Source organism: Argentina silus (assembly GCF_951799395.1).
Source record: "Argentina silus genome assembly, chromosome: 21".
NCBI classification, from domain to species: Eukaryota; Metazoa; Chordata; class Actinopteri; order Argentiniformes; family Argentinidae; genus Argentina; species Argentina silus.
In genome coordinates, this window is record NC_139675.1 from 5,283,148 (window position 1) to 5,309,732 (window position 26,585).

At 49.0% G+C, this 26,585-nt stretch overlaps 1 protein-coding gene across 2 annotated transcripts; it reads left to right on the top strand.

Annotated features, from left to right (window-relative positions):
• Positions 1-25,849, top strand: rnf38 (ring finger protein 38). Of its 2 annotated transcripts, XM_083693187.1 has the most exons (14): positions 1-92; positions 265-328; positions 1,083-1,750; positions 13,265-13,326; positions 17,689-17,927; positions 19,603-19,957; positions 20,227-20,391; positions 21,656-21,823; positions 22,262-22,426; positions 22,589-22,692; positions 22,822-22,906; positions 23,166-23,287; positions 23,705-23,804; positions 24,362-25,849. In XM_083693187.1, exons 3-14 carry the CDS (start codon positions 1,153-1,155, stop codon positions 24,422-24,424), a joined length of 2,226 nt encoding a protein of 741 aa, XP_083549313.1. In that variant the 5' UTR covers positions 1-92; positions 265-328; positions 1,083-1,152; the 3' UTR covers positions 24,425-25,849. The 2 variants fall into 2 exon arrangements, with proteins under 2 accessions (XP_083549313.1, XP_083549314.1); XM_083693188.1 differs by lacking the exon at positions 265-328 and having other exon boundaries at positions 24-92.
• The last annotated feature ends 736 nt before the right edge of the window (positions 25,850-26,585 follow it).

A 26,585-nucleotide genomic window follows, 5' to 3' on the forward strand; every position in this document is an offset into this window, starting at 1 on the left:
ACGGGGAGCAGATACACGGCTCAAAATATTATCGACACCAGTGACTAGATCGGAGTGAGGAGTGCAGTTGAAGATAACATCGTGTATTGAGGGTAAGTCATTTTACTAACCAGGGAGACTGGAAAAACGGACACATTTTCAACGCTGACGAAGAGGCGGGGTCCCACTTTTAGCTCGCATTAAATTTAGCTGTGTTCTTTCTTTGTAATTTGAGGTTGACCACTTTTCATCCAAGCTCGTACGCTTTGCTTCGTTTTTTTTCAGTGCCAGTGGGACAGAGGCGCACGAAATAAATGATTCAGTTCAAGTCGACACTCCGCTAAAGATAGTAAGTTATTAGGTATATTTTGTTTATTTGTTTTTTAACCTTGTTAATGGTTTAAAGGGGATTCAATGCGTGGGTGGCTAGCTATTGGTTTTTACTGTGTTGTTCAAGAGGGGAGGAGGGGTTGACAGCCGTGAGAGATGGTTAGCTAGCGTCGTTAGCTTCTCTCATAGGGACTGGCAGCGAAGCTGTTAGCTAAATAAGTTTCCGTCGTCCTCAAACTATCAAAAGTAACCTCAAAACTTAACATAACGTTTAGACGCCGTCACTCAAGAATAGTTTAGCATGTTAGCGTCATAGTTTTTGTATGTTGTAACCAAGAATAGGCGGCCAACCGTGTACTATTGCAAGCTAAAATGCTAGCTAGCCATGGCGTTAACGATTTGAAGCCGTCGTCAGGCATTACGGAAGTATCAGTATAGTCGATTAAAGTCATTTAAATTGGTATTAACCCGTTTATTTAAATATACGGGAGCGAATAAAAGTCTAGTTTCCATAGAAACATTTTCCGTAGCATTTGGATATTAGTTTTCTAAGCAGAGAGCAACATACTTCACTGTTGAATTTAAAGGGACGAGCTCAGTTTTGTATGTGAAACACTATTTTAATGGTTGAGGATGACTTGAAAAAAAGTGTTTGATAACGTGATAGTGAATATCTTCGTTCCATACAAATATTTTTTACATGGAGACCTAATGGTTTTTGCTGTTTTGTGCTATGTTTTCCATTCAGTCACCAATTGTCTGTTTTTAAACAGTTTTTAAAGAGCTTTTCTGGAGAGGAAGCGGAGAAAGACAGAAAGAAAGAGAGGAAATCCCCGAAAGGAAATGCCAATCGCCGCCGCCGGTCAACCAACGACTCAGGAGCCCCGAATATACTCCCGGCTGCCCGCCACCCCCGAGCCCGTCCCTAAGGGGGGTAATTTATGTGACGAGGCGGGGGCAGAGTCGCCGGAGCGAACAGAATACGGGGGCGCGGAGGGGGGCTACAGCTACACTCAGAGCGGCGCTAGGGGTTTTCTACCGCCCGGATCCTCCAACATTTCTCCGCCGCAATCCCCGGCTACGTCCTTCCCCCTCGCTTCTAATTTCCTTCATCACCACCACCACCAACCCCAACAAATGGCCATGGAGCCTCCCAGGACTCGATCGCGGTCTCGGTCTGGATACTACCAGCAGTACGGTATGAACGGTGGAGGTGGGAACGGCAATGGGATTACAGCCAGCGGGGGGACGGGACCTAACCATCACAACCACCAGCAGCAGCAGCAGCAGCAGCAACAACAACAACAGCACAACGCCGGCTGCGCACCGCTCGGAGCACACGGCAACCACCCGGAGAACCTGCGAGCCCCGGGACCTAACATCTCCCCCGGTATTCAGAGGCATTCGGGGCCGCCCGGAGCGCACCGCATCTCGGCAGCAGGTAAACACGCTCTTCGCTTGTCATTCAGCGCTGAGGTACCCTTGACCCGGCAACCTAGGGAAACTGGTTTAGTTTTTTGTTTTTTTTGTGTACTGCCCTGCTGCTGGTAAACGAATACCCAGCAAAGGGAGAACTCAAGCTGTTTTTATGCGCCAAGGATCGGCTTCTGTAGAGGGAACAAGGGGGATGGGGTACATCGGGGTTGGCATGGTAATATGTGAGTGTGTGTGTGTGTGCCTGAACATTAGTTGTATTCTAATTAGGCGAGCTCTTTTATGTGCTGCCACAAAGCTGAAGCCAACATGTACTTCACACATAACTGCGTGAACCGAGGACATTTATGATAATAGCTTATGTGTGGTTAGGGTTTTAGGGAACTGCTGCAAGTTCTCCTTGGGGGTCCTTTGTCATTTGTGTTGTATTTAGTCACATTTAGTTTCTCTTAAAAAGTGTGATGCAGATAAAGCCATTAGGAAGAACGCTGAAAGTGAGACACACACACACACACACACAGACACACACTCTTGAGTTAGCTGTGTGCATGTCGCTGCCAAGTTGTACCGTGTTGAACTGTCCCTGTGAGGAGTCAGGATGCGGGGGCTGTAAACAGGGCAGAGGAGCTAGCCGATCCTATTTGCCACATTACTGACTAACAAGCTAAACTGGACTACTGTGAGAAGCTTTTCTACCATTGTTCGTTGAATGCGTTCTATTGTCCCGCCATCTATCTTCTCTTAAGTTAATAATTGACTGTGATTGTTGGACTCGATTTGCCTCGGTTTAACTGTGTCCGGAACAGAACCATGCATTGTGACGGGAGAGCAGGCCTCGCCGTTGTTCTTTTCAACTCTGAGGCGGCGGCGTCGTCGTGGTCGTTTGCTTTTTCCTTCCCACGTGGCTGAGGCCTGTTTGTTAGGCTGGCGGTGGGAACGGCCCAAGGAGTGACGGTGACGCGCATGGTGACTCGTCGTCAGAGAACGACTCTGTGTTGCCAAAGCCTACTACTTGTTCGGATCATTTCCTGTCTTTTGCAACTCTTTCCCAGGTCGTTTCTGAGGATATGTTCTTGGTCAGCTTGTCTGGTTGAGGGTAGGTCAGCCGTGTTATTTTAGGGGGGCAGGGAGCGAGGCCAACAGAGCTCGATGAGAGTCTCCAGCAATACTCTGGGAAACACTGAATGCTGTGACCCTCCCAGATGTAGAGTGCATGTGAAAAGCCCTCGCCCAGCCCTTCCCCAGCGCCCCGTGCAATGAACCAGAAACTCAGCATAGGCCTATAGAGTTTCAGGTGACATGGTGAGAGTTCCTCTCTCCCTCTACTCTGTACCGATTTCTCTCCCTTGGCAAACACACACACACACACACACACACACACACACACACATACACACTTTTGCCTCATACGTGCAGAGCTATTTACAAGATTATGATAACATGAAAATCCCATTCCCCACCCACTTTGGCACCACCCCTCCACAAACCATATGACCATAGACCCGAGAGAGAGCAGGCACATTACCCCAGGTCTGTTTTTAACCTGGTGTACATGCTGTATTTAAAAAGGGTAAATGCAGAGGCCCTTTCCTGGTTTTTGCACAGGGGCTTTTTATGGAAGTGGTGTGTATTTGAATGCAGTTGATACATGTGTCTGTGCTGAAGATTGTGTGTTGCAGCAGTGTTCAGGTGCAAGCATTGTGTGTGAGTGTGAGGGAGAGCAGGCAGTGAATGGAGGCTGGGACTGGAAATACCTGTCTGGGAGAGTGAGTGTCAAAGAAAGCCGCTCTGAGCTCCCTTTACACACACACACACACACACACACACACACACACACACACACACAGCTAGCCTTTTCCTGCTCACTTTCCAGCTACAGCAATGACAACCACTGCTACGTAACACACCGGCTGAGAGACCAGAAATAATGTGTGTGTGTGTGTGTCAGTGAGCAGGCCTGCCTCTGGATACGGTGAAAGGCTAGCAGGCCTCCCACAGCTACCACCGTTGAAGGGTGTTCATTCTGATCAGCTTCAGAACGGAGCAGAGGGAGAAAAGGAGAGAAAGGGAGGGAAGGAGAGAAAGGGAGGGAAGGAGAGAAAGGGAGGGAAGGGGAGGGCCTGCGCTGTGCTGAGGACAGCGAGGTAGAAAGGAGGGATGGAGGAGAAAGACGAGTGTGGAGAGGGAGAGAAAGGAGAGGGACCAGAGGAGAAAGATGGCACTCTCACTAGAATTGTGCCGATGAAACCAAGGCCGTGTATTTGTGTCTGTACGGTCTCTCAAAAAGTTCAACCCTCTTCAACTTTTGTCGACGATGTGAAAAATCTAAACAGTCGTCTCCGTCATCATGTCCAGAAGCAGGCCTACACACACACACACACACACACACACACACACACAGCTGCCATAGAAAAACAAGCACTTCATTTTGTTACCAATAAGAAATCTCTGATTCTGTCCAAAGCCCTACGCCCAGAGTCGGATCCTTGCCCCCCCCCCCCCCCCCCCCCAAGCGCTGACCTGAGGTCAGTTTTGAGTTCCATCCCCTGTTAGTTGAGGTCAGTATCAGGGGAGGGTAATGTGATCCTAAGGGGAGCGTGGACTCTGATCCAGGCTTTACAGGAGCTCAATAACCATGACACCTAGAATTGCATAAATTGATGGCTGGAATGGGCGTATTGTATTTCCATCCAAATGGATTTCGATCGAGAGGGGGAGAGAGTGACTGACTACATCCACACTCGCACTCGGACACGTGCGCGCACATGCACGTGCACACACACACACACACAGGCCGACGGACAACACCACACATGTTCTCTCACATTGTTTCCCATGTGACAACCAGCATTGGGTTTATCACTCTGTCAACACACACACACACACACACACACACAGACACACACAGACACACACAGACACACACACACACACAGCGAGTAACCCAGCGTGGCATGAGGTTCACTCAGACGATAACAAAAGAGCAGCAGCTCTCTCTCTGTGTGTGTGTGTGTGTGTGTGTGTGTAGGATCAGGGCTGTTTGAAAAGAGCAAAACACATCATCATAGAAATCTACATTTTTCTGAGTTTGCCAGGTGAAATGGCTTATTTGCAGTACAGTGGCAGTAAGTGGTGTGGCGGTTTGGAGGGGGGAAGAAAGTGCATTCTAGTTAGTGGCTGTATTAAAATGGCTGGAGTGGGCAGCTGTCAGCTGGTTTACTGTTCTTAGTTCTCTGTGAACAGATAGCTTGCCACCACACACACACACACGCACACACAGAGCTCAACTCGTTACGGAGCGAAAGAACGAACGGAGTGAGACGCTCGTTCACCTGCGTGAGGGATGAAAGCTAATGAGGAGCCCCCCCTCCCTCTCTCCTGACCTCTCCAGGCCTGCGTCTTTCCCTCTTATGTCTCTTCCCTTCTCCTCCTTCAATCTCTATACCCCTCACACACTCCTTCCTCCCTATGCCCCTCACTCTGCTTCTCTCTATAGGCTGCCCCTCTCTCTCTCTCTCTCACTCTCTCTCACACACACACACACACACACACCACCACCACCACTCACGTTCTGCCTCTCCATACCTCCCCCTCAGTCCCCATTTCTCTGTGTACCCCTCTCTTCCCCTTTCTCCCCCCCCGCCCTCCCTATGTCCCTCTCTCTCTACCTCTCCGTCCGCCTCCCTTGCTTTTGTCTGAAGGAGGGATCGTTTTAATGGATCACTCGGTGCGGACGCTCCTCTCCTCTTGTCCATCTGAAAACAAGGAACGTGCGCTTTGTGTTTTTCGGATTCCCTTTTTATTCCCTTGTTGCCAGGGCAACTACTTTTTAATTATGTCTTTTTTTATTTTTTTCCCCCCCCCCGGTTGTCTGTGACTTTTCTTGCCTCACGTAAACACACAGGAGCAGGGCTGTCACGGTAACCGCGCCACTGCATCGCCGCGGAGATATCAACCCGCCTCGCACGCACGGGGGGGGGGGGGGGGGGTCGTGCCCACAACCCCACTTTCAGCTTCCGTGTTTTCCTGGTGTTGACTCATATCCTGTTGCTCTGCCTGATGTTTTTGGTTTTCGCCCCGGTGTCGGTTTCTTAAGTCTGGACGTTGTGTTAGTTATTTAAGAAGGTTTGGGTAGGGAAGTCAAAGGGTTAGTAGGGTGACGACACTAGGTAGGGGAAAAGGGGGGAGGAGAGAAGGGAAGTGTGTGTGGGAGGGAGGGAGGGAGGGAGGAAGAGGGGGGATAGTTAGTCGGTGAGTGTGAGAGAGAGAGGGTGGGGAAGTGAGTGTGTAGGAGGGAGGAATGGAGGGAGAGGTTGGCGGCTCTTGTTTTTGGCATCTCTCCCACCTCCCCATGTTCATGAGTTCTCACCAGTGAGATACAGTCGGACCACACCAGCCAAGTCTACTCTTCTTTCTTTTCTCTCTCTCTTTCTCTCTCTTTCTCTCTCGCCCCCCCCCTTTTCCCCTCTCACACTGTTCTTAATCTTTCCCCTGCTCATTGACTTTTGTTTCTCTTCTGTTTTGTATTCTTTCGCTTTCTCTTGTCTCTCATTCTTCCCTTCTTGTCTGTTTCTCTCCCTTTTCATTCTCTCACTCTTTCTCCCCCCCCTCTCTCTGTCCACTCCTCTCTTGGCTCAACTGTTCCTCCATGTCCCTCACTTCCTCCGGCCTTTGTTGCTTTTGGTATGAGGCAATGGCCCGTTTCTCTCTCTTCTCTTTCTGTATTTCCTCCTCTATTTGTCCCTTTTTAGCTTCTGTTGTAACAGTTATGCAAAGTGTGTTGGCACAGGGTTGCTTGTGTGTGTGTGTGTGTATAATTTGTGTTACCGTTTGTGTGTGTGTCCCTGGCCCATTCTCAATGAGCACCCTGCTGAGAGAGTGTGTGTGTTTTACATGGGCCTTAAGTTGTTCATGCATTCAGTGCTTGTTTGATGTTATAGTATCCTTAATGTAATATGTATGTATGTGTGTATATATATAATGTGTGTGTGTGTGTGTGTGTGATGGAGAGTGAGACCTGCTGTAGCGAGGGGAATGGTAACAGCTGGGCAGTTTAAATGCTCCTGCGTTAGGGAGGAGAAGAGAGGAAGGAGAAGGGAGAGAGAGGGGCACGAAGGACGATGAGCATGAGGGGGCAGGAGGTCAGTTCAGCTCTTGGAAGAGTGGGAACGGGGGAGAAAAGGAAAGATGGAAAGGAGGAGGAGGGCCGTCCTCCTTTTGCATAGAGAGAGAGTCATACAGAGACACAGAGAGACACACACAGAGAGAGAGAGACACACACACAGAGAGAGAGAGAGAGACACACACAGAGAGAGAGACACACACAGAGAGAGAGACACACAGACAGAGACACACACACAGAGAGACAGAGACACACACACAGAGAGACAGAGACACACACACAGAGAGACAGAGACACACACACAGAGAGACAGAGACACACACACAGAGAGACAGAGACACACACACAGAGAGACAGAGACACACACACAGAGAGACAGAGACACACACACAGAGAGACAGAGACACACAGAGAGAGACACACAGAGAGACAGAGAGAGAGACACACAGAGAGACAGAGACACACACACAGAGAGACAGAGACACACAGAGAGACAGAGACACACAGAGAGAGACACACAGAGAGAGACACACAGAGAGACAGAGACACACACAGAGAGACAGAGACACACAGAGAGACAGAGACACACAGAGAGAGACACACAGAGAGAGACACACAGAGAGACAGAGAGAGAGAAGGCTTGGGTTCACAGGGTTCACCCCAAAGAATGCAAGAAGGGAGCTGTGCCGCCTTGACCGTTTGGCTCCACCAAGTTGTAAACATTTCAGAGCAAATTAAACTGATATTTAGTAATGATAGTTACTCTGTCTTTGATGGCCAATGGCATGGCTGTTAAAAGCGAAAACATCATTATGTTCCTCTGTTAATTCAGCGTTTTAGCTTAGTGTTGTTTTTAGCTGTTGGTTTTGATCATGCAATCCAGCGCCGCCTTGTTTAAAAATCCCGGTGTGAACCTGTGTGTGTGTGGGCCTTGTTTACAGGCAGCCTGGGTGGGCTGGGGGAGCAGGACTGTGAGCAGAGATCATTACGTCACTATGGGCAACCTGCTATTACTATAGTAGAGAGGGAGAAAGTGAAAACTGGGGGAGAGATGGATGGAGACTATGGAAATAACACTGGGGTTCCCCACTTAACGGCCCACACACACACACCCGCACGCTGCTTATTCACTCTGAGGCTGTTTAGCAGGTAATAGTATGGTAGAAGGCACATGTAGGTTCGACCTGTTCTACTCCATCATGTTGCTGATACGCATGGCTGAAGGTGTGTGTGCGTGTGTGTTCAGGTGGGTGCGTGTGTGTGTTAGGTGACACAGTATTGAGTAATAAGCCCGCCTGTCCATTTTTGGAGTTTGATAAGGCAGAGGGGTAGAGAGATGGAGGGAGGGCGATATTGTCGCTGGGGGAGGAGGAGGAGGAGAGAGAGAGAGAGAGGCACACACACTCATGCGCACACACACAGGGGGAGAAATGAATGTGTTGGAGGGGGAAGCGGTGATGGAGTGAGTGTGAGAGGTAGCGAGAGGAGGTGGAGGGGTGTCAGAAGAGGATGGCTGTCTGGGAGGAGAGGGAGGAGAGAGAGTGCAAGAGGGGAGGGAGGGAGGGAGGGAGGAAGTGAGAGGAGGAGGAAATGGATGGAAATAGCTGATGCACTCTGAAGCTTACAGAAAATCAATAGCAGTCAAGAGGGGAAGCCACAACCCCCACCCCTCTCTCTCCCCCTCCCACTCCCATCCTCCACTCCCCTCTGCTCATCTCTCTCTCTCTCTCTCTCTCTCTCTCTCTCTTCATCCCTCCCTCCCTCCTCTCCCCCTATCCGTCCCCTCCCTACCTCTCTCTCTCCTTCTCCACTCTTTACCTCTTCCCTCTTTAATTTCTCTCTCCATACATCTTTCCTCTCCCTCTCCCCTCCCCCCTGTACCTCCCTCTCACCATCCCCCCATTCTCCTCTCTTCTCTCCCCCTCTTTCCTCCCCCTCCCCCATGGCAACCCCGACACATCCACTTCATCTCCTCAGCCCGCAGGGGTGGGTGTGTGTGTGTGTGTGTGTGTATGAGAGTGTGTGCGTGCGCGCGCATGTGTGTGACCCTTGTCGATACAGTCCGGGGTTCTCCACTGACTACAGCTCTCTGCTCTAGAAGAGTGTGTATGTGAGTGTGTGTGTGTGTGAGTGTGTACACTGTTCCCTCCCGTCTCTACGGTAGCAGACTGTGTCGACACTGTGTTCTGTGCTGCCGATAGCAACGAGCTGACGGAGGCTGGAGCCTCGTTCCATCCCTTGTCCTGTCATGAATGAATCTGCTCTCTGCACTAAGTAGCCCTACCACACTATGCTGCGCCACGGAATCAGAGAAAGACGAGCCTATTCATCTCGTCTGGAACCGGGCCCCTGTTCAGATCATTTCAAAACGCCTCCTCCCCGTCTTGAGGAAAGCCCTGGGCTAATGATGCGGTTGGACTGGTCAAAGCAAGCCTGTCATGGCCTCGCTTCCACCAATCAAGTCATGTCAGAGATCACTGAATTCTACAAGGAAGGAAGGAAGGAAGAAAGGGATAGAATCAAGGAAGGAAGCATTTAAAGACTATGCAGACAGGGCCCTGGCCCGCCAAGCAAACAGTGTTGTGTTGTAGTGAGCAGCTCGGCTTCTGCCAGGAAGGAGAGAATGTTGGAATGCCATCAGAACATTGTGAACATGCTGTGTGAGTTTCGTCTTGGAAGAGTGAGGAGAGCTGACTAACTTGAGAGGGCCTCGCCCATACGTGTGTCACAATACAGTCACTATATGATACCAATGCATATGACGATACATTTCAATACTCTACGTATATTTACTGGAAATGGAACTGAAATTGATCCTACTCCATACCAGGAGTTTTTACATTGTAAATAGGGTACCTAAAGTAGGTTCTGTTAAAAGTGTTACTTTTGTGTACATCTTGCATTGGTTGTTTTAATAGCGAGGAAAAAATATCCATTGCAAATGCCACCAGACTTACTAAACAGAGGCTTAATTGAGTTGCAAAAACCCAATATAGACTCAATTTGCCTGATTTATTTTGAGGAGTAACTACTGTCTCTTTTAGAGCATAACATAATAGCCCCCTTTCCACTGTGGGCTTGAAGCCCAAGAACTTCAGCCTGGAACCTTTCCACTGTGGGCTTGGAGCCCTGGAACGAGGTCTAGAGTTCTGGGTGCGCTTCCATGCTGGGCTTTACGCCCCAACGTCAAGCCCCACCCACAAGAAACAAGGAATGTCATAAATGTCTGTCATAATGCCGACATGACTGATGAGGGTGAGGATATTGTTTAACACTGACAGTCGGGGGAACGTCCACACCCATTTGAGGGATTCCAGGGTTCTCCCCAGGATTTTTGAACAGTGTGGTGCTGGATTGCATTATAAAAACTCGACTTGCGTTTATTCATGTCAAAATGCGCCCAAAAACACTGCTAAACGCTGAATTCACTGAGGAACGTCATAATGCTTTCACTTTCGCTTTTGTTTTTTAACAACAATGTCTGTGGCGATCAAAGAGAGCTTCGTTTGCCTTGAAATGTTTACATAGGGGCGCCGCCAAGTTCACAGCGTGGCACAGCGCCACTCTTGCGTTCGCTGGGGAGAACCCTGGATTCATTATAAAAACCAGGTTACCTGGTTGACGCAGGTAATGAAGGTGATGGGTATGCTGAGGCCGCAAACACGCATCTTCTGGAAAGTTCTGGAAAGTTCAGACAGCACGCACGGTTAACTCCTCGCAATGTTAACTTGAGGTGTTTGGATCAAACCAATAGTTGAAGAAAATTGGGCTACAGGCTACTATCGCTTTGTTTGTCTTTGGTAAGATTAGATAAACCACAGAAGGAAAATTGTTTAGCCTGGTTTTAAGTTGTCTGATTTAACACCCAAACATATCCTAGCCAGCAAATAGCCTACAACACTGCTTCTAATACCAATCACCGTATTTTCATGATTTCGGTCCAAACCTTCATGGGCTATGCTCCCGTTCTGGCAGGGATGTTGGAATTAGTGAAGGATGGCAGCCGAACACGTCCAGGTTTTAAAGTAGGCACCTCTCAGTCAGCAGAGTTCAGCAGCATCACGGGCATCTCCAGCGGCTCTGTCCGGACCCCAATGGACGCCAGGCTCTGTATTTCTTTGCATGCAGGAGTAGTCCATGAAATCTGGCCAACAGCTCTGTCAGAAGGCTCTGTTAGAAAGTGAGACCTCCACTTTACCCCCACGCCCACTCTGCCCTCACTACCCAGTGAACTCATAAAATGGGTAGATCCTAGACGGCTAATTAGAGCCCTTGTGGTTGGCAGCATCTTTGCAGCAATAACATGGCACTCCAGCTGAACGCTGTGTACATTATATACCCTATTAGGGTCATGCTTGCGTTCTAATCCTGCAAATGGATTGCAGCTGTGAGAGCTGACTATATGAAGTCTGTTGGATGGTGGTCTTGCAACACTGTTATACGCTGCTGTCCCCAGACCTGTCCTGTATGCATGTCTCGTGGCATGGCGTGCAGCCATCTCATCTGCAGACAAATATTTGAAGAAAATTTGACTATTAGGCGACCCTCGCTTTGTTTGTTTTTGGTGAGATTCGGTAAACCACAGATGGAAATGACAAGAACAGTGACATTTGTTTAGCCTATTATAGTAGACTGTCCCCCTTCTGGTTAAGTTGTGTCTGCTTAGATGCTTCTAACACCCTAACATATCCTAGCCAGCAACTGTGAATTAATAGCCTACAACCGTGCTTCTAATATCAGTCACCACGTTTTCATGATTTGGGTCAAAACCTTGATGGACTATATGCTCCCTAGGGCTTCCATACTTGGCTATTTCGTAGGGCTTGTAGGGGGGCCACAGGCCCTGGCTAACCCCCGTTCTGGCCCAGACTTACACTGTGGAGCAGGAATGGAGCAGGAACCCTGAAAATCTAGGTTCAAGCACTAGGTTTGGGCCACAGTGGAAAGGGGGCTAATGATGCTCGGAAAGAGCTTTCAAAACTTGATGAAGCTGCTGATCACAGCTAACATCTATTATGCTAGGGCCTGGCCCTAGGCTACTCTGTTTAAAATGAGTGTCACACTCTAAATTTTACATAAAATTGGTATTGCAAAAAAATCTAACATTATCCTCTCTTCAACAGTGGCATTTGTTAAATGTATTTCAGAGTGCATATGAAGGGGTGGGATAATGGCAGCTCAGAGTTTTTTTTTTTTTACTCTGCGGAATACAATTACAAGTCATCTTCGTTGTCCGAGATGGAGTCAAGAAGAAATGTAAAAATGTCTTCAGGTCCACATTCAGCTCCCCTAGCATCGCCAGTGCCTTAGAAAACAACACACTGAACAACGGTTCTGATAGAAACAGAATCACATCTGGACCGAGGGTTCTGATAGAAACAGAATCACATCTGGACCGAGGGTTCTGATAGAAACAGAATTACATCTGGACCGAGGGCTCTGATAGAAACAGAATCACATCTGGACCGAGGGCTCTGATAGTCCAGATGTGATTCTGTTTCTGTGTGGAGGACAAGATTGGTTAGCGATGGAAAAGGCAATTTGTAATCTTCGAGGCCACTGTCTCGGGGAAAGGGACTACTAGGGCTCATTTGGGGGACTTGACAGTTTGTCTCTCCACTTTCCTCTCCTTCTCTCTGTTATTTCTCTCCTCTTTTCTCTCCTTCTCTGTTCTCTCTCTCTCTCTCTGGCTTCGTTGTCAGTCACTCTGCGCTCTTCAAGGAAAGAAAGAAAGAAAGCGGGGGGGGGGGGGGGGACAGACATCGCAGATAGATACCAAAAATGGTGATGAAAAAATAGTTTTTGTCATGTCTCCTGTTGGCGGTGTTGTTGTTGTTGTTGTTTACCCTGCCTCTGTGAATGAGGTGGCCTTGACTGGAGTGTCCTTGTGTTGGGAGTGTATATTCTGCAGGAGCCAAGGGCAGACCACCCCAGTGTGATGTGACGTTCCCTGACAAAAGCCCCCCGGAGACAAAAAAAATGAAAAACATATCAACAAACAGAATAGAAGATAGAAAGATCAAAAACAGAAGGGAGTCAAAGTCTTAGCAGTAATGCAGGCAGCGCTGTCATCAGAAAGCTCCCCCTCTAATCCCAGATTATACTGTGTTTACCGTGTGTGTGTGTGTGTGTGTGTGTGTGTGTGGTTACTGTGTCTGTACAGACTTCACCATGTGTGACCCAAGCACGCGCGCACACACAAATAGTCAGGACCCTCTCAAAAACATGTTGTCATAGTTTCTGTTTGTATTTAAGGCCCAGATGTGTGTGTGTGAGGGGGGTTGCTATTGTTGTGTGTGTTTGTGTTTGTGTGTGTGTGTGTGTGTGAGAGAGAGAGAGAAACAGTGTCTGTCCTTGTGATGTATATTAAGCTACCGGGTGTGTTTTCTCTCTACACAGGAGCCATCGGGGGAGCTTACCACTGCCACCCTGACCATGCATGTGGAGAGGAGAGTGACAAGGTAAGACCGAGACACACACACACACACACACACACACAGAGGAATCAGTCCAGTCCTGTGTAGACCCAGAGGTGCGTGTGAGGGTCTGACTGACATGCTCTGGGTCTCATACTTGCCTAGTGAAGTCAACTGTCCAGACACCTGTTAGTGCATGAAAACAACATGATGTACACACACACCCCTACATAGATAGGAAGAGCAGGATGTTAGGTCTCTGAGCTCAGTGGTCAGGTGCTTGATGGGCAATGGAGTCTATTGATATGTTTTCACACCAAAGTGAGCAGCGCTATTCAGACTGTACACTTCCTCTGTGTACAACTACTGGGCAAACAGACCCCTATCCCCCTCACTTTAGTGTGTGTGTGTGTGTAGGCGATGGTGGGGGGTTAGGTTTTCCCCCCTTCTCTTATTGGCTGAAGCAGGTCTCAGGGGGGCAGGACTGTTGATAGATCTGAAGTAGAGGGGGAGGGAAGGAATGCAGACGGGGAGAGAGGGAGAAGGAGAGAGGGAGAAGGAGAGAGGGAGGGTTGTAGCAAGCTCGAGGAAGACATGGAGAGAGGGAGGGAGAGAGGGAAGGAAGGAAGGAGGGAGGGAGGGACAGCGAGGGGAGGAGGTATTGCTAATGATTTTACCTCCAGCTGTGGGACTCTGCTGGTGTGAGAGAGAGAGAGGGAGGAGGAGGAGGGGGAGAAGGAGGAAAGGAAGGGAGGTACAGTGGTGGAGGAAAAGAAATGGCTTTGAAATCTAGAGGGTGGAAAAAGAGGGGGTGGGGAAGTTGTGTGTGTGTGTGTTCAGAGGGTCAAATTAATGACCATCTAGCTGTTTGTGTGTGTTCAGGGGGTCAAATTAATGAGTGTGTGTGTGTGTGTGTGTAATACCATGCTCTCCCCGGGCCCATGCCTCTCTTTATTTTGGTTCTCAGTGTTGACAGGAAAACCAGAACAGCTGCTCTCACCACTTCCTGTGTGTGTGTGGACGCACAGTGTGGACAGAGTGGAATAGAATGTGGGGGGTGTGTGTGCTTCTACCACGCAAAGAACATTGCAGAATGTAATAGCATGTATAGAGCAGGACTGTGTGTGTGTGTGTGTGTGTGTGTTGAAACTGAGACAGTGTTTTTTCTGTCCATTCCTCTGCAGCCTCAGCACAGGCACCAACAAGCACACGGACCAGCCCTGTGTGTGTGTGTTGTTCTTGTTTGGTATTTGGAATGTGCAGTCTATTTAAATTGGATGTCAAGCGACTTGCTGTAGGGGCGCACACACACACACACACACATGCACACACACCCTTTGCCTTGGGCTGCCCCCTCCCTCTAACCCAGGCAGACAGGGCCATCAAAGTTTCATACTAATGGGATCTACTGTCTGCATTGGGGAGGGGAGGGGGGGCAGGCAGGCAGAGTCTAGAATAGTGGGGGGGATGTAGAGGGGGGTGGAAGGAAACAGTTTGGGGAGTGGGCGGGAGCAGGGGGGTTAAGGGGGAAGAGAATGAGCACACTGACTGTCCTGGGGGACTGTGGGGGTGTGGGCTGAGGGGTTGGGGAGGGGTCATAGGGGAAGAAGGGGGCCGAGTGGGTTTTTTGGAGGGCTAGGGGTGAGAGAATGGGCACAAGCCTGCCCTAAGGCCATGCGCTCCGTCATTGTGTCTCACTATGCAAAGACTTATCACCCCCCCCCCCCCTCCTCCTCCTCCTCCTCCCACTTTACTTCCTGTCTCTCTGTCTCTACCTTGCTTTCTCGTGCTCTTTCTCTCTCTCTCTTTCTCTCTCTCTCTTTCTCTCTCTCTCTTTCTCTCTCTCTCTCTCTCTCTCTCTCTCTCTCTCTCTCTCTCTCTCTCTCTCTCTCTCTCTCTCTCTCTCTGTCTCTCTCTCTCTGTCTCTCTCTCTCTGTCTCTCTCTCTGTCTCTCTCTCTCTTTCTCTCTCTCTCTCATCTGAGATCATTGTTTTAGTTGAGGGGCTGTAGGCTGTAATGTGTTGTTGCCAGTAGAGGTGAGACTCTAGGCCTACACAGTGGCGGCTGCATGCGGCCTGGATATGTGGGTGTGGGTGTTTCCCTACCGTGTGTGTGTGTGTGCACACAGCCAGCCTGCTCTCCAGCTGTTTCCTGTTAGCAATCATGCTGCTCTCCCGGAGTGTGTGTGTGTGTGTTTTTTTTTTTTTAAATGCCTTTTTGTGTGTGTGTGTGTGTGTGTGTGTGTGTCGATCACAGCCGCTGAGTCACTTTATCACACTGTTAAAATGTGCCTCTCCTACCAGAGCTAGAATGGAGTGTGTGAGTGTGTGTCTGTGAATGCCTGACTCATGTTTGCCTGCTCTCTTGGCTACCTTCTGATACATACATGTACATGAGTAGGCTTTATCACCACTTTGGAGAAACGTGTGTGTGTGTGTGTGTGTGTGCGTGTGTGTGTGTGTAGTGTGTGTTTGTAGTGTGTGTGTTAGGGCTGGGTGATAAAACTAAATAATTTTTGAGGGAGAAGCGATATTTTCCCTTGCTGCGTTTCTTTTGGTAGCAAACAGTTTGCAGTTTGTCATCCCCACTGTCCCACAATTTCAAACACGTTTGAAAAGTTGCCATTTTTCTCTGCTATCGATTTGAAGCGGTTCCAGCGCTGACTTTGATCAAATGGTGTGACAGAGCCAGTCTCTCAATAATTTTTCCGAATTCTGTTATGTTGTCACGGTAACAACATGTTGCCACTCAATTCGATTAGAGACAGGCCGATGTTTGGGTCTGGTACCGATGATGGTGATTTATGGCAATATTCAAAGCCAATTTATTTGCAGATTTTTTAATTGTTTTTCAGTGTTGTAATGAAAAGGAATAATTTTTTACACAGAATTCCTTTTAGCACAATGTTTTTGAATGTTTAATAATTATTGAATTATTGAAACAACGCAGTTTTTCAATAGGTCTACTTTTCATAAGCCGTCTGCCACGCCTGCAGCCCCACAGGGGCACACACACACACACGGGCTCACACACACGCAATATACTAAAAGTGTAGTTGAAAAGACGCTTGGCCTGGTAAAAGTTTAACTCACCACGATGATGAACTAAGTTCAGCCAATTCAGTTGATGAACCCAAGAAGTGCCAATCCACGTACATGACAATGACTATAACTGTGTCTGTGTGCTTAGCCTTCACGTTCAGCGCGCACTGTGGGACCAAAGTTATGAACGACGGATTGTGGACTGTGACTCTTTAAGACCACATACGCCAGAAATTGACGGTGTTATCATATGAAATGGTGCTACAGTTTCCCATAACGTTGGTATCAGAAGAATCATCTGGCTTTGGAACCGGGATGTGCTGTTGGTACCGGTACACTGTGCAACACCAGATTCTATCACTTAATCCGTTTACAGTCGGTGCATAGAATTCTAGGCCAATGCCTTTTTGATAAATGAATGGCTTCTCCAAAATGGATTTACTGTGGCCTACTCTGGTATCATAAACAGTTTTATGGCTTGGTGTACATAGATTGGTACGATGATTAACACCGTTTTATTGTCAAATTTCACACAGAGCGTTATTTAATGTGACAATTATCTTCATCGACCGATGTGAGAAAAAAATGTGTGTGATTTTTGGCCATATTGCCCAGCCCGTGTGTGTGTGAGCCTGTGTGAGCCCATGTGTGTGCCTGTGCCTGCGTGTGCATGTGCCTGTGTGTATGTGTGTGCCTGTGTGTGAGCCTGTCGGTCTTGTGCGTAAGCACTTTCCAGTAAGTAAAGTGACTCACAGACGAGAGTGTAGTGGAAAGGGAGAGTGTATCTGCCACTTCAACAGAGTGCAAGTTTAACCGGGTGACTTTTCATTCAGCAATGTCAACTCCTCAGGTGTGTCATTAACTGGAAGTATGTCGCAAGCAGCAAGTGTGTGTGTGTGTGTGTGTATGACGTGTGTGTGTGTGTGTATGACGTGTGTGTGTGTGTGTATGACGCGTGTGTGTGTGTATGACGTGTGTGTGTGTGTGGGAGGTATTGTATGTTGTGCTGATATTTCCTCACCCCTAGGCCATGGAGCAGTGGTGAAACACTCACTCAGTGAGTCACAATGAGCGCTTGTGTGTCTTATTGTGCAACAACAAAATATGACTGGAGGTATTGATCAAAGAGCAGAGAGGTTAATGCACGATGGTGTTGATCTCAGAAGCAAGTATGAGTGGTATATGTAACTAACGATATGCCCCATCCCCTCTCTCTCTCTATCTCTGTCTATCTCTATCTACCTCGTTCTTTCTCTCTCTCTCTCTCTCTCTCTCTGTCTCTCTCTCTCTCTGTCTCTCTCTCTCTCTCTCTGTCTCTGTCTCTGTCTCTGTCTCTCTGTCTCTCTCTCTCTCTCTCTCTCTCCAGAGTGAGGACAGTCCCAGCCCTAAGCGCCAGAGGCTGTCAGGCCAGTCGGTGTTGGAGCTCTCCTCGGTCGCTCCTCCCTCCACCCCCTCGCCCCCCATGCGCCCCTGGGAGCTGCCCCCCAGCCGGAGACCTCACCCCTACCCACACCCCCACCCTCACCCTCACACACACCCTCACCCGCACACTCACCCCCACTACCACCCAGAACACTGCCACACCCCCGCCAGACACAGACGCAGGTGAGACACACACACTCACACACACACACTAGTGTTCACCTTCATCTTAGTCATCATCATCAACATCACTGCAGTACTTACCGCAGCTTAAGCTTAAGTTAGAGTGTAGTTTTTATGGCCTAAAATCAGCATTTCTGTTTTTTTCAAAGTTAAGGAGGAAGTTTTGTTGCCATCCATTTCTATATTTCTGTCACACTCAGCCCTAGAGCTGTCAAGTGTATATAGTTGGGTATCATCTGCATAGCAATGATAGTTAACATTGTGCTGGTGGATGATGGCACCAAGAGGTAACATGTACAGGGAAAACAATATTGGACCTAGGACTGAGCCTTGTGGAACCCCATATTTGACCCTAAATTGGTCAGAGGATTTATCGTTAGTGTGAACAAACTGAAATCTGTTGGTCAATTACGATCTGAAGACGACGACTCCCGAACAGAGGACAGGAGGGGGTTTAAATAAACGGACGGACGGTTGATTGGTCCGGAACAGGTGCGCGACTGGTGACGGATGGGACTGACGGGCCAATCATGGACGGACACCTGTATGGTTGAATGAGAGTGAGAGGAGGAGACGTAGACGGGAACACAAAACACAGCAGGACAGGAGAACCCACCTGGATACAGGACAGGAGAACCCACACGCATCCAGGACAGGAGAACCCACACGCATCCAGGACAGGAGAACCCAGCCGCATCCAGGACAGGAGAACCCACACGCATCCAGGACAGGAGAACCCACACGCATCCAGGACAGGAGAACCCAGCCGCATCCAGGACAGGAGAACCCACACGCATCCAGGACAGGAGAACCCAGCCGCATCCAGGACAGGAGAACCCACACGCATCCAGGACAGGAGAACCCAGCCGCATCCAGGACAGGAGAACCCACACGCATCCAGGACAGGAGAACCCACACGCATCCAGGACAGGAGAACCCACACGCATCCAGGACAGGAGAACCCACACGCATCCAGGACAGGAGAACCCACACGCATCCAGGACAGGAGAACCCACACGCATCCAGGACAGGAGAACCCACACGCATCCAGGACAGGAGAACCCACACGCATCCAGGACAGGAGAACCCACACGCATCCAGGACAGGAGAACCCACACGCATCCAGGACAGGAGAACCCACACGCATCCAGGACGAGGGACGCAACAGTAGTCTACAGTATCAAACGCTGGTCTTAGGCCAAGGGGTAGAAGAATGCAAATAGAATTCTGGTCTGAAGCTAAGGGGAGGTCATTAAAATCTTTAACGAGGGCCGCTTCTGTGCCGATGGAGTCTTTGAAAACACAAAGGAGACGAAATTGTTTATTTATTGTCTCTTTTAGAATGCATGCATATGATGATGATGATGATGCTAGATTGAGTTGTTCATGATGATGATGATGATGGTAGATTGTAGATTGAGTTGTTCATGATGATGATGATGATGGTAGATTGTAGATTGAGTTGTTCATGATGATGATGATGGTAGATTGTAGATTGAGTTGTTCATGATGATGATGATGATGATGATGGTAGATTGAGTTGTTCATGATGATGATGATGATGATGATGGTAGATTGTAGTGATGCCAGATTGAGTGTTCAAGTGAGTTGATGATAATGATAATAAAGATTAACGCTAATCTCTCCCCCTTCCTCTCCCCCTTCCTCTCCCCAGCCCCCCGGTGCGTCGTCAGCGTGGCCGCCTTGCCCGCCCTCCCCGCCACCTCCTCCCCCCCCACCCCCACCCCCACCACCACCCCTCCCCTCCAGGTCCGGGCCCCAGAGTGGACCCCCAGGACGAGAACTACCGCCACGGCCCCCCTCCTCCCCCTCCTCACCACCCCCCGCCTCCCCCCCACCAGAGCTATCACCCCCCTCCCTACGGCCAGCCCAACACGGCCGCCCAGGAGGAGCCCCGAGCCTTCCACCCCCCCACCCTGTCGTCGCCACGGTTACTGCATCCCGCCGCGGCCCACGCTCACCACCACGCACAGCAGCAGGGGGCCATGGTGATGGATCTACACGAGCAGGTACACTGTGTGTGTGTGTGTGTGTGTGTGTGTGTGTGTGTGCTATTGTCGACTGTCCACCCTCCTCTCTCTGTAGCGTGTGTATTAACCTTCTCCCCCCCCCCCCCCTCTCTCTCTCTTCTCTCCCTCTCTCTCTCTCTCTCTCTCTCTGTCTCTCTCTGTCTCTCTTCTCTCCCTCTCTCTCTCTCTCTCTCTCTCTCTCTCTCTCTCTCTCTCTCTCTCTCTCTCTCTCTCTCTCTCTCTCTCTTCTCTCTCTTCTCTCCCTGCAGTTACAACAGGGTACCGTCCCAGTGTCCTACACAATGACTCCCGTCCCGCCCCACGGCCTGGCCCCGCCCCTGTGTACGGGCCAGCACCTGCCGCCCGTCTGCTCGTCCCAACAACAGGTCCCCACCTGCAGCGTCGTCTTCAGCACCGGCCAACACTACCACCCGGTGAGCACCAGGAAGTAGAGCCGCTTCCATCGGCTCCTCTTGCCGTTACCCGTTGCAGGTCATGTGTGCCGCAACAGTTCAATTAATAGTTTGAGTCATAAACGGTAAGATGCGCTTTGACGCCCTTGAGTCGAAGCCACCAATTGAAACGTCGTCTGTAAAATGAACAGCTTTTCAGACCTGCGACAACAGAGACCAGTAATGTAGCAGGGAGGATATGCGTGGAATGAAATGGCAGAGATTCAACATGAGATTGACACGCTGCAATAACATGAAGTGACACCATGATTTCCATGGAGACAGGAGTCTGATTGTAGGTTATGGAGGGATTGAGACTGGAAAGGAAAATTCTTCTGTATCCAGGACAGGAAAAGATAAATTCCCTTCCCATGCCGTCCTCTACTCTGAATGATTAACATACTTCATTGGTGTGCTAACAGACAGGTAAGCCTGTCTGAAGAAAGGCTTACGGGTATCCCCTGTACCTGTGGTGGTAATATGTTAAAGTGAGCTATGCATTGAGTCAAGTTATACAAACTGCCAACCTAGCAGGGGTGAGTTACCTGATAACTCTGTAGCTAAAGTAGTCCTTTATCTCTTTTGAAACTCCGCTCCTCTCCTGAGCTCAGAGCTAAGTCCTTAATTTAACGAATTTCGTTCTTTCACGAACAGAAGATTGACCCGCAAACGGTTTTACGATTGTTACTCTCTCGTGGCTTTGTGGCTGAGAGTCGGAAGGAAGTAAGTACTATGGAAGCTACAAAGCTTTGGAGAAACTGACTCCCGAGTGATGTTGTTCTGGCTTGGCTATGCATCCAATAACGAAGTAATGCGAGCACTCCACCACTCTCAAATAAACAAATTAAGGTTTAATACACAATCAGCATAGTCACTGTGGGCTGCGTCTCAATGCCGGGTGGTGACAGCTTATATTAATATTTGGGAGGATGTTGTTTGGAACTTCTAACTGAATTTCTGAACCGATTTTCGGCAGATTCCCGACACACTTACGCCCCTGCTCCTTTAATGCTGGTTATGCATCCGCCGTAGTTGGTGTAACAGGGCATGAAAGGACAATGTGAAAAGTACAGGTCACTACAGGTCACTGAGTTCCACCGAGGTCTTGATGTTGACATTTTTGGTCTATGCTGCCCCCTTGTGGTGGAATGAGTTCAATGCACATTTGTCATTGAGATTATTTTATTCTGGAAAATAATAACTCTCTCTCTCTCTCTCTCTTTCTCTCTCTCTCTCTCTCTCTCAGATGCTGCAGGCCTGTTCGGTGCAGCACCTGCCGGTGCCCTACGCCTTCCCCTCCCTCCTCTCCAGCGATCCCCCCTTCCTGCTCCACCAACCCCACCTCTCCCACCATCCGCCCCACTTACCCCCGCCGGGGCAATTCATGCCCTTCCAAACACAACAGCCGCGATCGGTGAGGGACATTACTATTGTTTGTGATAACATATAACCATGTTCTGTTTACTTGATTAACTAAACTACTTAACGTATGCTTATGTAAGTTTAGATCTTTATCTATTCTTTTTGAATAGATCATGTGGCTTTGGTACCGGTGTTGTGCAACACTGGATCCTATCACTTAATCCGTTAAGAGTCGGTGCATAGAATTCTAGGCCAATGCCTTTTGATAAATGAATGGCTTCTCAAAAATGGATTTACTGTAGCCTACTCAAGTATCCTAAACAGTTTCATGGCTTTGTACATAGACAATGTCTTCTGACATCTCCAACTCCCTTTTGGTTGGGTGCATTTCTTTTATAATCCTTCCTCTGTGTGGAGTGAATCAGGGCCTCACGATGACTCTGCATAAGGAGTTCGTAACCCTTCATAAGCCTTCCTACGTGTCTCTTAGCCCCTACAGAGAATAGAGAACGAGGTGGAGTTGCTGGGGGAGCACCTCTCTGTGGGAGGGGGGTTTAACTACCCCCACGGAGCCCACCACCCCTCGGCCATGCCCCCCTCCAACCCCCTGCAGTTCCTCTCACACGACCCCCTGCCTCAGGAGCTGTTCGGAGTGGTAAGGACCTGCTGTTTTACACACGCACACACACACACAGAAAATACATACATTCATGTGCTTGAAAAAACATGACACACACTTCTACATTTGTTTTATGAAAAGGATTACATGTGTTTGGTGAGTGATGAACCCCTCTCTCTCTCTCCCCCTTTTTCTCAGCCGTACCCCCACTTCATGCCTCGGCGAATCACAGGCCGGCGTTACCGCTCCCAGCAGACCGTGCCTCCGCCCCCCTACCACCCCAGTTTCCTGCCTTATTTCCTGTAAGTACTTCCTACTTCCTGGTTGTGAGTATAATTACCTTTTTTGGGTGAAATAAACCCAAATGAACTGTATGTAATACACGTGTATGTAATAGAAATGCAATAAATGTTTCTCTCTTCCCCTCTCAGCTCCATGCTCCCTGTGACTCCGACAGTGGGCCCAACTATCAGTCTAGAGTTGGACGTGGACGATGGGGAGGTGGAGAATTACGAGGTAAGCTAGCAACAGCTAACTAGCATCAGTGCTAACAGTCTAACTACATTAGTCTAACTACATTAGACTTGTTAATTATTACTCCATTGCCATATGGAGCCTTCTAGGGATGGAGATGGAACTGGGCCTGTTGCAATATGTTCCATATTGATTTGATATGACTTGTTTATCACTTATTACAGGCTGTTGTAGGGATGACTACTCCTCTATGTCTGACCTTTAACCTTTTACCTCCTGTGTGACCCCCCCCCCCCCCCAGGCCCTGCTGAACCTGGCGGAGCGTCTGGGCGAGGCCAAACCTCGCGGTCTGACCAAGGCTGACATAGAACAGCTGCCCTCCTACCGTTTCAACCCCAACAACCACCAGTCAGAACAGACCTTGTAAGTGTCTGTGTGTGTGTGTCTGTGTGTGTCTGTTGAAGACAAAGAAGAGTAACTCATGCTAGCAAGACTAGTGTTGAGCTGGCTAGGAACAGCAATACAATACTTGAGCATGAAGCTGAGAAAAGTCCCCAAATTAGGTTAAATCGTAAAAAAAAAAAAAGCTTAGCTAGGCTAAAGTAGCAAGCTACACTACCAGCTAAATATGTTCAGAGTAAGATTGCCCTCCCTAGCATAATCGCTACAGGTATGTCAAATTCAAAACCAACCGCAGTTGTGTGGCAATAAAAGGGATCAGCTACGGTTTGACCCATTTGATGGGTGTTTTGGTGTCCCCACTTGGTTCAGTTCTTCTGACTTAAATAAAATTCCTGTCAGCAGCTAACTCTCTAACCTGGGTCTGACTCCATGTTGCAGGTGTGTAGTGTGTATGTGTGACTTTGAGTCTCGCCAGCTGCTAAGAGTCCTGCCCTGCAACCACGAGTTCCACGCCAAGTGTGTCGACAAGTGGCTCAAGGTGAGTCGGGAGAGTAATGGCACGTTCAAGTGCTCTGCTTTGTAAATGTGCATTACTCAGCACTTTTTGACCACAATAATAATCTCCCTCTCCCTCTCTCTCTCCCCCTCTATCCCTCCCTCTCTCCCCCCCCCTCTATCCCTCCCTCTCTCTCTCTCTCTCTCTCTCTCCCCCCTCCCTCTCTCTCTCCCCCTCTATCCCTCCCTCTCTCCCCCTCTCTCTCTCTCTCTCTCCCCCCCATCCCTCTCTCTCTCTCTCCCCCCATCCCTCTCTCTCTCTCTCTCCCCCCATCCCTCTCTCTCTCTCTCTCCCCCTCTATCTCTCTCTCCCCCCCCTCTCTCTCTCCCCCTCTATCCCTCCCTCTATCCCTCCCTCTCTCCCCCTCTCTCTCTCTCTCTCTCCCCCCCCTCCCTCTCTCTCTCTCTCTCCCCCCCTCCCTCTCTCTCTCTCTCCCCCTCCCTCTCTCTCTCTCTCTCTCTCTCTCTCCCCCTCCCTCCCTCTCTCCTTCTCTCTCTCTCCCTCTCTCCCTCCCTCCCTCCCTCTCTCTCTCTCTCCAGGCTAACAGAACCTGTCCTATCTGTCGGGCCGACGCATCAGAGGTCCAGCGGGATTCTGAGTGACCCCCTCCCGTTTCCTCTCCGGTTTGCAGGGGTCAAAGGTCATAGGTGTTACTGTCATGGCGTCCATTTTGTGTCATAGGATGGCAACTTCATCCCGCTCCTCTGGCCCCCTCTGGCCCCGTTCACACCCTTCATGGACTTCTCAGCCCTCCTCAAGACCTTGCCTTCGCACATGGTTGCCCTATTCTATCTATGGCCTTTGACATACTTACACACACACCCACACCCATAACCACACACACACCCACACACACACACACACACACACACACACACACACACACACACGAGTGAGCGGCGGTGGGACAGTTTTCTTTGCACTGTCTCAAGTTCCTGCATCATGATATTTGACATCTTCTGAGAAAAAAAAAAAAAAAAAAAAAAAAAACTAACTTAAAAGCGATGTATTGTTTTACTAACCGAATGGGGAATTGGAAGTCCAAAGATTATGATATTATTATTATTATTATTATTATTATTATTATTATGATCATGATGATCCTGGTTGAGGGACTATGGTGTGTGTGTGTGTGTGTGTGTGTGTTTTTTCACTAGGGTATGGTTTTTAAACTGCGGCGTTCATCTACCTTTGATTTGACATCAAGTGCGTTTGTGTGAGTGTGTTTGCACTAACATTCCTGGTGTGTGAGCAGTCTGCAATGCGTTGTAACTGGGAGCTGTGTGCATGTGCTTTTGTACTACAAATAAAAACAAATTCACGGTGTATGGAAAAAAATTATATATATATATATCTGAGAAACAATGGAAAATGAAGAACCAAGTGGATCTGCGTGTCACGATTGGGTTTAGTTGGGGCAGCGAGAAGGCTATTCCGGACTGTGTGTGTGAGAAGCTCCAACGCTTTGTCTGTTATTTATGCAGTACATGTGGTATAGTACACTGGCTCCCTGCTCTCCCATCTGTCTTGGAGGTGTGTCGCTAGGGAGGAGCGGTGTGTCGTTAGGGAGTTGCTCGCCGGGAAAAGAGGATGGAACCATTGCAGTTGCAGTACTAAGGATGCGCGTCTGTGTTGTTTTTTTTTTTTTTTTTCTTAAAAGATTTGTCCATCCGCACATTCTCTCTTCTTCCTTTACCGCTCTCATTTCCCCCCCCCCCCCCCCCCCTCTCTCTCTCTCTCTCTCTCTCTCTCTCTGTGTCTCTTCATTCACCCATTCAATGGCTGCTCTCGAAACACTCACGTTTGGGACCATTCACCCCTATTTCAGAAACATGGCCCAATCGAATCACACCGGGGGGGAAATGGACTCTCTGATGATGTCATAGCGCTGTAGCAGCGGCCATGTTGGCCAGGGCTCCGGGACCTCCTCCTCTGGCCAGGCAGGCTTTGGACAGTGGCTCCACGGTTGGCACTTTTCACTTAGGGACACTTGAAGAGTAGACGAGAGCTCTATGCTGCGATTGTCACTTGGGAGGGGGGGGGGGGGTGTGTGTGTGTGTTGGGGGGGGGGGGGGGGGGGTGTCTAAGCCAAGCTTTCTTGATAAGTCTCTGCAATGGGGAAAGATTATTAAACCGTCTTTAAGATGATGATACAGTATTGCTGTTCTGACAGGGATTCTCCTTTTTTTAAGGGTTTAGATTTAAAGGCACATATTGATAAGGGGTGTAGCATTTAGCATTGTAGCATCACAGTTGAGGTTTAACCCTTGTTTAAAAAAAAGGATGTCTTCTTTGCCTGGTGGCCAGATGGGTGAAATGACCGTGTCCTGGTTCAATAGCTTGGTGAATCAACAATGACCATGTATTCATCTCTTGTAACACACTCCATTCTATGTCAGGCTTACGGCAGCCTAAAGTAGGCCTTATGGCAGCTGTGGAAGGGAAAGCGTATTAAAACAATGTCGGCCAGGCACCTGCAGTGTCTTAATATGAGATGATGCCTTTAAAAACCCATCCTCGAGGGAGATGTTGGCCCTATCCACAGATCTGCGGTCAGATTGACCCTCCTCGACCCGAACCTGAACCATTATGAGGGGAGAAAGCTGACCTTGTGTCAGTGTTTAGGGGCAATATTGTCCTACATGTTTAAAAACATTCTCCAGTGTTGTCAGTACCAGTGTCATACGTTGTATCCATGGCGATGGAGGAAAAGCGTTGTTTCCTCCCTCCGGTTTCCCTGGGGGGTGGGGGGGGGGGGTCAAA